The following is a 15,865-nucleotide window of genomic DNA, read 5'->3' on the forward strand; positions in this document are numbered from 1 at the left end:
GCTGAAAGTTCCGGAGCATGCACTAGATCATCGAGCGCAAGTCACCGTTGTCAGATGCCAGTAAAATGACCATCTAAAAAAAATTGATGGCATAGAACTATGGGGCACAACTAGCTACAGTAACATCGAAATACCAGAAAGGTTTCAAAGGAAGAGGATCGTAACTACGAAGAATATACCGAACATAAAAGAATTCACCGTACATAAAAAATAAATATGTGTACCTAGATTTGATTCGGCGAACAGTGAAGGAAGAAATTGTTTAATAGAGCAAGAACTATCAAGCCAGACTATACCAACACATTAACTAGTTAACTACTTAACTGCAGGGAGTGCTAAGATACTCTCATCACAACAGAAATGGCATATCAGATCTAACATCTGGATTCGCAGACCAAATAAGAGTACGGCATCAATGGGTGCACTACTTAGATAATATATTAGATTATTGCTTGAAGAAAATATATTGTTTAGTATCATTATATATAAAAATATATATATTATTTAATTTATTGCATAAAATTATAGTGTTAGTAAAATATGTGAGTGGATTCCACGCGAAATACTTTCATGTCGTCTAACTCCGTATTCCTTTGTTTCAGAAAATTTCGATTTTTCGCTGTTTGTGCGGCACCGTCGAAGCTACAGCGAGCAACACCGGAAAAGCAAAGAGGCTTTGCTCGGAATTGGGAATGCGGTGAAATCCGCGGCGCATGGCGGGAAATCCACGGTATTTATTACGGAAAACTGTACCGTAGTGGTGGCCCAAATTGGCGGCACAGCCACACTCCCTTGCGTAGTACGAAAGTTCAGCAACGGCGTGGTAAGTAATCGTATTTATCCCGTTTAATTATCTATTTTATAGCGCCTTTAACAACGTTCAATTCTCGTTTGGTTTAATAAGGAAAATTTAAAAAAAAACGGCCTTGAAATTTATCACTGTTTTATATTTCCTTGATTTTAATATTAGATATCAACAGTTCTCAACAAAATACGTATCAAGGAAGGAGTACTTTTTATTATGGTTCTAAAAGTAATGATTGGTTGCTCAGAAAGAGTCAATTTTCAAAACAAGCACACATATCTTATGGTCTTTTCCATCGAATGAAAAGACATCTGAAAGTTCTTTCTTTGTATTTTTTGTTCCTTTTACTTCCTGTTTCTGCAACAGATATCTTCGAAGTAAAGAACTCAATAAGAATAATCTTCTCATATGTTAAGAGATCTTCAAAATCAATGAATTTAAGAGCTGAATAAGGTTGTTTAACAGCTGTTAATGTTAATACTTTACATTTTCACCAAATAATATTGCTGACCAAGGTACATACAATACCCTATAAATAGAAAGAGATGATATGTCAAAAGGTTAGTTTACCTGAAATTTTCTCTCAAAAACTTTTTTCTCTCAAGTTCAGGTCATAAAATAACAAAATGTATTTTAAACAAACGCATTATATGTGTTATTCTGCGCATCTTTGGTCATGGCACACTAGAACATACAATATGAATTAATAGTTTGATTTTGCGGTTAAATGATTACCAACTTTATGTGAATTGTATAAAAAAGCAATGGACGTCAAGTTATTTTATGTGGATTTTATTATTTTCCTACATAATCTTCTTTTAACTCTTAACATATATTTCTAAGTATATCATCAAATTTGTAAAACTACAACATTATTTAAGAACGCTCTTTCAATAATACACTTAAGAAGATCTCTTCTGTGTTTTAAAAACAATAAATGAATGAGAAATATATACATTCGTGGAACATGCTGAATGTTGTAGATTCAAGGAATATGTTTTTCTTTTTCAATGTTCAATGTTGTTTTTCAATGTCAATTTCTACAATTTTTAACTGTATTTTACATACTGGAATTTAAGTATTATGTACACTTTAAAAGTATATTCTGAAGACTTAATATAAGCCATAACGAGGGTTCCACACTCCTAGTTTTGAGCCTCTTAACTATGAGTATTTAATAACCGTTTGTAAGAAACTTTTTATATCACTACATAGTATAAAACAAAGTCGCCTTTTCTGTCCCTATATCCCTATGTGCGCTTAAATCTTTAAAACTACGCAACGGATTTTGATGCGGTTTTTTTCAGTAGATAGAGTGATTTAAGATGAAGGTTTATATCTATAATACATGCATAATATACTAAGACAACATTTTAGAGGTTTCTAACGTGATCTCGTAAATTAACCTATTTTTTTAGGCTTATTTAACAATTAGCAAAAACGCTGCCTAACCCTACGAGTTAGATCAAATTAATGTACTACAGTATTGTACACCATAAAAAGGTCTACAAAAAAGTCCGCGATGGTATATGTTTATCTTTTAGGGATAACCCACATTAACCATTTTTGTTGTTTACTTTTTACGTAAGAAAATGGCTTATTTACGAAGCTATTTTAAGCAATACGGCATTAATCCCTATCGAATTAAGTACCTTAAATACAGTGTGCAATTAATATAGATCAATATGGTTCCTTACAGCATGTAAATTAAACAAATATTTTCGGAGATATTACAAATTTAAAATTTGCGTTTAAAAATGTGTAATGTAATAAAAATTGTATGAATTTAGATATTCCAAAGATAGCAGGAAATCTTCATAGTAAGTATAGGGGAAGAGGAATTGTTTTACTCCAAATTTAATGCGTGCAGGCCAAGGGCAGTAATGAATGAACCAAAAATACTGGATCGATTTTAATCATGTTTTCATTGAGTAACATAGGCATATATATTTTATGCCCGTGCAAAGTCGGAGCGGGCCGCTATGTTTTTATATACAACGTTCATATTTTTTCTGTAGTGTATTTAATTTAGTATCAGCATTGCACCCATGCGAAGCCGGGGCGGGTCGCTAGTTACTGTATATAATAATAAGTGTTTGTTTCAGTTAAATAAGTAGTAAGCTATAAAAATAAAAAAAACTAAACATCGCCTCTTTCGAAAACGTATCTCACCTTCAAGTGCGAATTTTACATTTTTCTCTCAAAGATTATTCATTTAAGATGCGATTATAATAATGGAGAAATCAAATTCAGACACTCAGATTGAAAATGTTTTGACAGGCGGATCTCAAACTCAATATTAGTAACAGAACTCTATACTGAAATTAACTCCTTAGGTGGAGGAGCCTTGAACAATCCCGAAACAAACATGGATCAAAATCACTAAATGTGATATAGAGAATATGAAGACTACGATAATAATATTGTTCCAAACCACAATAATTGCAGCCTGTCGCTAACCGTGGCGAAATTTAGTAAACAATATTTAGGATAATACCCTTATTATTACAAAGATATACCTTTACCACCCGTTACCGAGATAATTGTGTATCATACCGAAACCATTTTCAATTCCATGTAACAATTCAATCAGCAAGTGATTTAATGTGATGCCTTTTTCCGTAATACCATTTTTGAGATAATTATTTGTACAGCTTTTTTAATTTTAAATTATAGTGAATTCTTTTAAAATTTGAAACCTTATTGTCCTTCAATAGCCGCTACTTTTTCCCATCTTTCAGGCAATATACGGTTTCCATCTCGAGCGTCTCGAACGATGTCATTTTAGAGCTATTTACGAATAGAACCATTTTTTGATGTCTTCCTAATAAATGAAGCGCTTTTCAGGTAGATCACGACTGTTAAATCGAAACAGGTAGCAATTAGAAGGAGGAAGGTCTGGAGGACACGATGGGTAGAGTAACGCTTCCCAATTTAGTATTCCCAATATATGCATTTTTCACTGGTTTAATAAGATGTGGTTAGACGTTGTCATGCTAAAGAATAACACTGTTGTATCTTTGCTCGTATTCTGGCCGTTCGTCGCGCAGAGTTCAGCTCAAACGCAGCAATTGTAGTAGATGGCGATCTCCATTGACGGTTTCATCTAGTAATACCTACAAATCCTCATCATAAATTTTTTTGCCTGTCCAGAATGCTCTTTGTATTCGGTATCAAAATCACCACTTTTTAAGTATCAAAACTGGTATTCATATGTTGAATTCGATGAAGTATATTTTTCATAACCTTCACACAGCATTCGATGATTATCAGCCGTGTTTCTCTTCAAATGGAAAAAAAGTAAAGCTTCCCGCTAGGGCGATTTACTCGGTACACATTCTAACATTTCCAACGCACTGAAAATTCTGTTTACACTTCGATGAAATGACACAAGTTAAAAAATAAAACCTTGTAAAAGTTGATGAGGCTTCAGCACAAAGTTGGTTAGAAATATACTCGATGCGAATAATACACAGTAACACCAACTAATATAAAACCTTTCTAATTAATTTATAGACCTGACACAAATACTATTTTGTATGTAAATATCACATTTGCTAATATAATATTATATTATAATAAATTACAATAAAATATCCGAAAGAAAACAACCCCAAATCTATTTTAATTAATTTACGAAAATACTATTCGTCGACAATGTTGAAATCAAACAATTTGTTCTACTTTTAATAAAATTATAAATATTTTCTGTATTTTTCAAGAATCTCATATTATATATCGTATAAAGTGTACATAAAATATAATAAGATTAAAGTTGTTGAAACTTAAAATAAGGAACAAAAGCGGCCGGCTATATAAATCCGGTTTATTTCAATTTTTCATACTGTTTTCACGATAATTCCACCACAAAACTCGAGAAACTTGCAAATGGCGAAAATCCGCCGGGCAAAATTAAAATTTAGAACAAAACATATTTATCAAGTCGAATAAAAATCGAGTTAAGCTGAATAATATTTTTCACCTTTTTTTAAAGTGTTTAATTTTAATTTTAAACCTTTGTTATGATATACAGAGAATGATATATTAATGTAATCTGTAAGACTGTTTTGCATATTTTAGTTGAAATTTAAAAGCTTATCATTATATTTGGTTATTATTTATTATTTTAATTATGGTATAACTGCATATCTTCGTTTGACATACGCGTGCAACAAACATAATTACCATAATGGAGATTCAAGGCTTATGGTTTGTATCACAATATATGCACCTTATAGTTCAGAACTCAGATTTCCACGATATTTTTTTAAAGTCGACACAATATTCTAAGACTTTTGAGACTTCTTATATCCAAACTTTTCTAATCTACCCATGTAACAATTTTAGTGATGAGCGTATTTACTATCGTGGGTTTCCTGCTGGAGTCATTTTGATATAAGTACGTTTCTTTTTATTTTCTTCTATTACTACCTGTGTAGTTTTTTTTGCAAAATTTTACCGATTTCCTTTGAATCTTCCTATTGAATCATTGCATTCTCCCTAATATATTTGCCATATTATCTGTAAAAGTACATTACATCCAAATACTCATGCGTTTATAATAGTGTTTCACCCTCATGACTCTTTTCTGATAATTGTCAATACTGGATTATAATTCAACATCAGGAAAGTTTCGTTCAGACTAGGAGTGTTGGCCACCGAAAAAAAATATATATTAAAAAAATATAGATATGTGTATATAATATCGGGGGGAAAAATATATCGATATTTTAACAAATTAGCCTAAGAAAATACATATTTTTTCTAAATCTCTTAAACAATAGTGATATGCTTGTTGCTTTCACTATTATATCCATTACCCAAGGAAATTACTAAATTTCTAATATATTAAGCAGTTGTTCGCGATTCCTATATTGGTCAATTTCTTATGAAGTTTCTGTGTATCTAAGGGCTTTCATCCAAGACAAAGATGTCATTACAAACAATGCATCTCCAGAAGTTCAGACAATTTTTCAGTATATATTCCTCTCCGCCAGCAGAATCTTTATAATAATTTTTTGGAAACCACATATCAATTCGTTAGTATTAAATATGCAATGATTGGGAAGAAAGCCTAACAGTATATGGCCATATTTTTCTGTCATCTGACTTACAGGATATCTTTTTTCAAGCCTGTTTCTAACAAAAATAAATTACATAACACAAATACATTTGATTTATATTAATTGAGCGACCATCTCAGATAGTTCTTCCTTAGAGAGCAAATTTCTGGAATTTCTGAAAATAGTCCTCAGTTTAACTGCTTTGTATTAAATTATGATTATATCGGGACTATAATATAGAAAAAAACTTTCTCAGTTTACTCATATGTTTCATATATAATATGGGGCAAAAGACCCGCTACCATTTTGATTGCGTGCCACCTTGGTTTTGTGAAGTTTAGCTCAGTTTCGTTTGAACCATTGTATTTTGTAGACGTCTAAATTTTATTGTCGATAAATATATGCCACAAGAACGAGTAGTAATAGTGACAATATATAATGAAAATAATAATTCCACTATTGCGACTCATCGGAAATTGCGTCGATGGTAATGGGGTTTTTGTCCCACGTTGTATTTGATTCCTACTACAGCAAGCATCAAGATGATCTTGATTCGTCACTCGCTTCGCGTGGGCGCGGTTTATCTTTGGTGAATCTAATTTTCTAATGTACTTCAGTTTTTTAGAGATCTAATATTTATTGGTGTCAATAACTCTCTAGCGTATTTTACATTCTCAATCAGATTAACAACAAATATTAACCAGCAATTTTATATGTACTAAAACATGCAAAGCGCCAAAGAAACTTAATATTGTGAAGAATTTTGCTGACATTTGATAGGAATCATCAACGTCACGGACTTGGTTGGCGCAGTGGTAAAGGCGACAAGAGCTACTTTTGCGGTAGTCGCGTGTTCGAATCCTGCTGTAGTATGGTCGTAAATATATGTTTGTGATTGTTTAATATCTGTGATTATCCTAGAAAATGGTGTAAAATCCCACAAGGAAAATGATCCCAGTCACGCCAGCAACCAGGCCGAATACGATCGGATTTCTTCTGGGATGATCTCCAAGTTGGTCACTGGTCAGTAGGTAGGATTAATGCCGAGGACCGCGGTTCGAAACCTACGGTAAACTGTAGGTCCAGTTTAGATAAACCCTCGTTGGTATAATGTAGGCTGTAAAATAGTTAAAAAATAAAAACTCGACGTCATAATGGCGTGGGAGTATTGCTATTTTAGATTGGCTATACACGAACTCATAAAAAATATGTGCGACAGTTCACTTTTGAATAGTTTAGTACAAATTAATTATAATTTTAGGAACTACATACTGATGTATATGTTCCGTCTTCGTCTTGCTTCTGTATTGATCGAAGATGCTACTAAACGTATGTAAAAATAGATGTTATATTAAAACAAATGATATAGAACTGATAGTGAAAACTATAGTCAAATGTTTAATAGATTTCTTGAAATTATATCGATTTATTAGACCCGATTTAAAAAGAACCTACTTGGATTTAGATCCTGACTATTGTAAATAACCCAAATTATCTCCGCTTTCAAAGATCAACGTCCCCACTGTATTTCAACAGAAGAATTGAATAACGCAAATACAGCGGCATCGATAAAACAAAATAGGTAACGAAGTATACGACACAGCATTAACCAAATCACCGAAAGGCAACGGCGGGATTGTTTATATATACCGAAACGTATTCACAAGAAACGGAAAGAAAATTCTAAATAATCCCGAAGTTTATTTTAAGACCGTCTCCACTCTTGTAGAAATATCGGCGGGCGATTGTGGAATTTGAAACAGATAAAAAAACGGGGAATATATGGCGAAAAAGTCAAATATTTTTATTGTTTGGTATCTTCGACGATCCAGGGACGTCGATGTTTGCTATAGTATACGAAAATATTGTGATTTCTTTCTATGCAAATGCAACTTATTTATTATGTATTATTCCGACCGCGGGGCCAACATACACGCGACGAGATATGTGTTTATTTATTTTTTTCTTATTTTCCGGGTTTATTTTTCGATATCTTTCATTCTTGTCGTATATATAAATATAGATGTTTTTCCATATAGTCTTCTAACAAATTACGATGGGATAGAGCATTGGCACAACATTCGATTATTTATATTATTATATTTGATTTTTATTTGATTATTTATGGGGTCAGCCATTTTATTATCGAAACTAGATTTAATTATATATGAACGAAGAAGTCCAGTGGTAAAATTTCGATCACAATTTATTAATTTAAACATGTTTCTCTAATAATGGAGTAAAAATAATTTTAAAATGATATAACTTAACATACCATGCAGACTTATTTTAAAGTCTTCTTTTTATCAACGAGGGTTTATCTGGACTGGGCCTACAGTTTAACGTGGGTTCTCGGCATTAAGCCTATTGACTGGCGAGTAACCAACTTAGAAATCATCCCAGAAGACATCCGGTCTTACCAAGCCTGGTTAGTGGCGTGACTGAGATCATTTTTGTCGTCGGATTTTACACTCTTGCCCAAAAACAATCACAAATGTTAAACACTCGCAAACACAAATTTACGACCATGCCCCAGCAGGATTCGAACTCGCAACTATCGCTAAAATATGTGAACCGTCTTGTCGTCTCTACCACTGCGCCAACCGCGCCAGCTAAAACTTGTTTTGATAATACTTTCAATATAAGATCATGATCAAAAATTAAAAGTATATAAGATATGTAGTATTAATTAAAGTAATTATTGTATGTAAACTAACAAACAAATGGTCTCTTTCTCCGTAGTTTAGAAAACAGAATATAGAAGAAGGGAATGTATAATTAAATCATTTAGTAACTTATTGATTTATCAAGTACCGATAAAAGGTTGAAATTCTGTGAATCAGAGTATTGGGTACTATTCTTAGGGAAAAATAACGAATCCAATTTCGCATTTGTTTTTAGAATTCAAAAAAGTTTATTAAAGGAATACATTTGCATTTGTTGAAATTCAATTTGTTATTGAATAAACGCTGTTATTTCTCGCACAGCTGCCTGATGTCGTCAAGCGCTGCAGCGAGCTGTGAATTCTTTGACCAATTCCCAGTATCTGTCTGCCTCATATTGAGCGACTTCCGTCGTTCTTCCTCTATTACAATAAGATATGGATTAAATAATTTTAGGCTCCACTCTGGTCAGCAACAATAATGATCAGTTTTTACGAGAGATTGGTTATTATTACAAAATTTAACACATAAGAACCATTTCTTTAACTCCCAATTATCATTTATCCTTGTATTCTTCAACTTCGTGTTATCCAGAACGTTGACATCTCGCTTCTAAAGCTAATTATAGTTATGCGCAAATTTTATCTATAAGACTTTGTCCACATTCGTTGTGTCAAAGTATCCTGATTTAAACGCAAAAGCACAACTGTATAGCGAAATAACGATAAAAACTTAGATCGATATATAAAGTAAATAATAAAGATAATTTATGAAAGGTTTAAAGAATTATGTATCCTATAGTTACACATTTTAAAGCATTAACAGTCAAACATCTTAAAATCTATTAACGATTAAATGGCTTTACCAAATTACTGTAAATAATAAATAATTTATTCCATTTGTCCTATCTATTCTATCTATGAAAATTATAGAATTAGTTTAAATTTTTCTGCATATTTTAATTACTACATTCACCTATTCATAATATCTTCGATTTTTTTAACACAATAGCTGTCATATTTTATTTTTTACTTTTTAAAAATATTTTAAAGCCTCCTTTTTACCAACGAGGGTTTATCTGGACTAGACCTGGAGAGTGACCCACTTGGAAATCGTCCCAGAAGACATCCGGTCATATTCAGTCTGGTTACTGGCGTGACTGCGATCATTTTCCTTGTCGGATTTTGCACTCTTGCCTATCACAAATATTAAATAATAACAGACATAAATTTACGACCATTCCCCAGCAGGATTCGAACCCGTGACTGTCGCAACAGTAGGTGGACCGTCCTGTCGCCTATACCACTGCGCCAACCAAGCCAGCATATTTTATTATTATACTTTTTCTTGTTAGTAAATTTATATATTTCAAACTCTTTCTGGGTTTTCATAGCTCTATTGAATAACACTTTTTGGAATATTTATAATAATTTAATGCTGATCACCAATACATAACATATCTCTGATTAAATATATCTACACTTAATGTTCATTCCCTTAATAATATTATACAATATTTGATATTATTAAAGTATACATTCACATGTGACCCTTTTAGGGGTGGTAAACAAACCGGCGGAAATTGGACACGTGCTTTTATAAACTTTTTTCCGTATTCCAATTCCAAACCGTATTCGATTTTCCGGTTTTGAATTAGTTCCGGTTTTCTCATCTGGAAAACAACATCAAAATATTTTTGGGGCTCATGACAAAGAGTCACGTACAGAAAATACATTCCGATTCCCATTTCATATGATATATCAGTCGGACGTAACTTTAGAAGTGTCTCGAATTTATTTTTTAAGTTCCTCCACACGTGCGAGATAAGAAGTTGGTGTTTCAAGTTAGTTATGAAGAATTTGAAATAATTGTTGGATATCTATTGATTTAATTGATAGAGTATTCAACAGAGACGCCTTATTTTGAACGAATGTTAATAGCAGTAATGTGAATTAATTTTAAGGGAATAAAAATAACGTTATCATCTCTGTTAGTAGTGCAAAATCGCGCTCCTTGTATAAACTAATACGTTTTAGTAGAATTATCATTTTTGAAACAATAACAGCAATTATACCTTTGTTTACCGGTTTGACATTGATGGTTTCTACAGAGAGAAAGCTTTGAATTTCCCAGAAAATTAGGAAAATTAAGAAAACTTAACGAATATTTAAACTTCGTGCTTTTGATAGTTAAAAAATGTCATCTAAAAAATGATATATGCCGATATTTAGCAAATTTTAACAGACTAAACATATATAGAAACTATATAGAAACACTAAGGGAGCAAAATGTTGTTTTCATTGGAATTCTACAAAATGCCGCCAATTAGACGTACCAACTTGGGTTGAGGTTTTTGCAGCGATGCAAGTCAAATAGATAAATAGATATGAGCAATGAGCAAAGACACAGAAATGTTACGCTTAATGTGAATATATTCGTTCAAAAGATAGAGAACCGTTATTATTTTTATCCGAAATACCAGAAAAGAGTATTAACAATGTTGTGCAATAAGAAGTATTACAATAAACACTGTTTTTTGTTTTTGCAATATGTTTGTATATTCTTTATTCTAGTTCTAGTCATCTCATTCCAGCTAGCTGGTGCTTACAATAAATTTTCATCGTATGTAATAGTTTCCAAAGTTTTAGTGCCCCAGCTTCCACCACTCTATGTCAAGGAATGCTTCTAGTAATTACGTAACAATTGTTATTTTTAATAAATAGTTTTATTGTTCTTCTCTTAATGAGAATTTAGTGCTTAAATAACTATTTTGTCACGATCCTGATGGCTTATGTGGCTTTATCAATATTTTAGAATTATATATTTATGATTCTCATACTATATCTCCATTACCTAGAGCAGTCCAACGTGGGAAATGTTTCTTTGTTCCCTTGCCATTAAATAATTATTTATTAAATCATACCCTGTTTATATAACAAGTGATTTAGGCGTGTTTACATATGTATGACGAGGTTCGTTGAACTACGGGGCCTCATCAGTACTTATTGAACAACCTAGTAATGAAGAATGGGCTACATATTTGCTGACAAATAAATGAAGACCCATTCCAGAACCAATTTGGAAATAATTATATAGAGTTCTACATAGTTTTATCACTATTTTGATGATACTACTGACTCAAGATAATGGTGAGCCTACCACTAATATTCTGCATCGAAACGGGAGCCTTGTGGACAATATGTTATGAAGTAAGTCCGTTATTTTAGATCCTAATTCGGTTCATGTTAAAAAATCAAATGTTGAATCCAAGCAAATTTTGATGAATTATATAAAAGATGATCGTAATATTTGGTAAAGCTTTCCAATAATTACAAATTATTTGTACACATACTTTTACAGATTCAGAGATAATTTTTAGGACTTCTTTATTCACTGAGGAACAAAACAATGTAGACAATTATTACAATGACGGAAAAAATCAATGTATATATATATATATATATATATATATATATATATATATATATATATATATATATAATTTATATATAATTGTAAATTGTATTACATAAAAATTGTAGTATATTTAAAAAAAATTCTTTTTCATATAATACTTAGTAAATAGTTTTCAGCTTTTTTATAATTTATTTAATCAAATTCATGTAGTATCCAATATGAATGACATTTAAATATTCCTCTATTTACTAAATATTATAAGACGCTCTGTAGATTATTTCAGTGACTAATTTTCTTATATTTGGATATTTTTTTTGTCAAGCCTTACAAAAACATTACACAAAAATGTGTTGGTTACTAGGAAAACTTCCAAAGTATCGATACATAATGCTGTAGCAATTACCAAAACCTATGTGGACCTATAGAATTAATTCATGGGGATATTCTGTAAGAACAAATATCAACATAATACAAAAAAATCGGAAATTCCTTAAAATCAGATATTACTGAAACAGTTACTAACATTGATGCCTTCATATTCCAACTCGTATAGTGGATATTAAAAGATTCACAACAAGACATGATGAGAAACTCTACCCCCTTGTTAACACTGAAGTGTTGCAACTTTACTAGGACAAAAACTGAAGAAAAAAATACCGTGTGATCTTGTATAACTGTGTACTGAAAATTACTAAATCATAAAACCACAGAAAATTGTTAATAACTTTTATTTTGTTTCATTCTATTAGAGTCTAAGTAAAGGTCTTTAAAGATAAATACCTAATTTTCTGTCACTGCAAAGACAAATTTTAGATTAGTCGGCAACGAAGAGTAACAATATATTAACACATTTAAAAGAAATATAAAAAGATAAAGGACCAAGGAAGACAAATGTTAAAATGTAATGTAATTATATAGTTGGCTTCATAAAGGTCTTTATCAGTATTTAGCACGACGGCGCAGAAGATGTTATAGAGTTAAAATAAAATGTATTACCAAACATATCAAATAGCAGCTCTCCCCCGTATAGTTTATTATCGAAGAGCAGTAAATTAAATTAAATTAAAATTAATAAATCCATTCACTGAATAAAACTTAAAAACTTAGGAGTATAAATGACTAAACAAACTGAAACTTATCTCTTTAAAAAGTTATCATCTCCATAATAGTGGAGTTAGTTCATTAAAACACTAAAATTTATACGTATTATTCGTTATTCCTCATAAATAAATTACGCGATTTGAATACGGAAAATATTTGCAAACTTTATAATAATTAAAATTCAAAAATGGACATTTTTTAGTACTTGATTATTCCAAGACGTCGGAAAGTTTCCGACGACCAACAGAGGAGGGAAGCAATTGTTTTGTCAGAACAACAAAGGATGGCGTCTCGAACAAAAGCGGAAGCTTTTGAAGCGACGAAGCCATTGTGGATGCAACTTTGGGTCAGGAGAATTGCAGGGATCCCTTTTTGTTGCAAATAAGAATTTCCGATGTTAAATGAAGAGTAAGTTTTAAGAATCGCGCTTGTGCAAATTCTGTTTGCATGTTTGCATATATGTACAAACAAGTATCTTCCGCCCAACAAAAGAAAATATTCCCAGTTAACTAATGTAAAATTAACTGATTTGAAACTTTACATAGAAAATTGAAAACCTGCTGAACACAAAAAGTTAATCGGATTTTTTGTAACACTTACCATTTCATGTACCAAGTTAGGATAAATGAAAGTATTATAAAAAAATAAAGACTTTATGATATGTTTAAATCATATTTATTTATTTACATTATGAATATTATACAAAAATTATAATATGCACTTACAAATGGACAATGATTCAAAATTAACTCAGGTTTATGTGGTAGATAGAAAAAAACGAGCTGAAAAAATATGACGACGTAATCTATCAATATTTTAGCATTCTGTCTTCCTTGATGACGCTCTCCTATCTGCTTTATATCCTGGTGAATGCATTCATCTTGTTCTGCACTCACCATTCCAAGATTAGGGGGTACAATGGACATGAAAAGGAATGCAAGAAACGTATCTTTAAAAACATTCTGCACCCCATCGTTTTCTTTTCTTAACTTTTCATTTATGCAACAAATCATTCACTGAAAACACTACATTGTCTGCTTTAAGATTGGCTAGAAATCCATAAACTACCTTCTTTAGATATAACCAAGTCGTTAACTCTTTTCTGGTAAGATATGGCCAATGAAAATGCTTAATTTTAATTCAGCATCCCTTAGTTTACAGGAAACAAAAATCCTTTATCATATTTATCCATGGCATTGACAAAATTGTTCATTAAATCAAGTTTAATATCTAAGGGTGGAAGAATTACATTTTCTTATGGAATAAGAGGTACATATTCAACATTTTATTTACCACAAACCAAGTCAGTTATTTTTAGCTTAACTTTAATTTCACAGTGGTTTTTGGTGTCTTTGCTGTCCCACAAACAAAGAAAACAACAATATTTCCTAAAACCTCCCTGCAGTCTGAGCAATATAGCAACAACTTTTAAATCAACACAAACTTTCCAGTTGTATTCTTTGTATTTGAATAAGTCTAAAACTACTTTCATGTTTTCGCTGGCTACTGGTTTCGGATACTGGCTGCCATTGTGAAGTAATATAGCTTTTTAACCTAAATAGTATTCACACTAATATTAAGGAACGTGACGTGTTAGGCAACCATTTTAGTAGATATTATTTGTAACGGTGGAAAAGGGAATTCAAAATACGTAATCTTATTTCTGTTAGAGGAACAGTATCAGACAGTGATATTAGCAATACTGTTATGAACTATTTGAATGGGCATGATAAATAACAATAATAAGAACTCACAAACATATTGATTCAAAAAAAATATTAGTCTTACAAAAATAAAATTAAATTAAGTAATGTTTACATGACGATAACAATATTTCTTCTTAAGAAAAACCTCAATGGATGAACGATGACTCAAGCAGAATCAGATAAATACCCCGATATCCATGGTGACGGTAGATTAAAATGGAAACACCATATTAGACAAAAGGCAAAGCACATTAGAACCAAGATAAAACTACTATCCTGGTTAGTCGGAACTTGATCTAAAATCAAAGATATTGATTTATCAGTCAAAAAAACCAAATAGCCAATTTTACAAACACGGGGTTACACTAAATATTAAACTCAACTAGTTATCCAACGCTGTCAAAACAAGGTTCTTCGATGAACTACCAATGCCTATCGCTACGTAACCAACGAAGAACTGCCCGATGACCTGGAAATCAAATGGATTTGCGAATTTATACAAGATTTTGTCTTAAAACACGTAAGAAGAATACTAAATCATACTGACGTGGCAGCAATACAACTACTGGACAACGTGCAGGAAATCAGAAGATTGAAATGCACCAAACCATACGAACTTATATAAAGTGTATACCTTAAGTGTAAACTGTAGCTTACGGTATTATAATTTTATAATTGGGGAACAAAAATATGAGTGTATTTATCTCGCACTCGTCTTGCTTGTGAATTAATCCAAGTATAAATGAAATGTAGTAATTTATTAATTTATATTTAAGATTGTATTAAACATATCTAATAGAGATGTTATCAAAAAAATCTTTCTGTTAAAATACAGCCATAAAATGTCGGAAGAATAATACTGGTTTAGGAGCAATCCATAATCATAGATTAATTTACGCACTTCTTCAGCATCCAAAGTTATTTAAGTTATGTTTCATTAACATTTAGAAAGCCATGAACAATTCTGAGCAACAACATAATATTAAAGAATAAATACTGAAAAATTTAGGTTTGAATCTAAACGAATTATGGTTTTATTAAGCAATGAAAACATCTACGAAAGTAAGAAAACACTTTGTAGGCGTTTTCCCTACCGGCCAAGAAAAGAAA

General features: G+C 31.5%; 1 protein-coding gene across 1 annotated transcript in view; it reads left to right on the forward strand.

Annotated features, from left to right (window-relative positions):
• Positions 1-15,865, forward strand: part of LOC143196091 (lachesin) — a 226,092-nt gene that overhangs the window by 82,805 nt on the left and 127,422 nt on the right. Inside the window, exon 3 of the mRNA XM_076403678.1 lies at positions 603-823. Coding sequence (XP_076259793.1) covers positions 603-823 — 221 coding nt within the window. The remainder of the gene's footprint in view (positions 1-602; positions 824-15,865) is intronic.

The sequence above is a fragment of the Rhynchophorus ferrugineus genome, unplaced genomic scaffold (genome assembly GCF_030347505.1).
Source record: "Rhynchophorus ferrugineus isolate W39M unplaced genomic scaffold, kcgeb_rfMv2 rfM4, whole genome shotgun sequence".
Lineage (NCBI taxonomy): Eukaryota > Metazoa > Arthropoda > Insecta > Coleoptera > Curculionidae > Rhynchophorus > Rhynchophorus ferrugineus.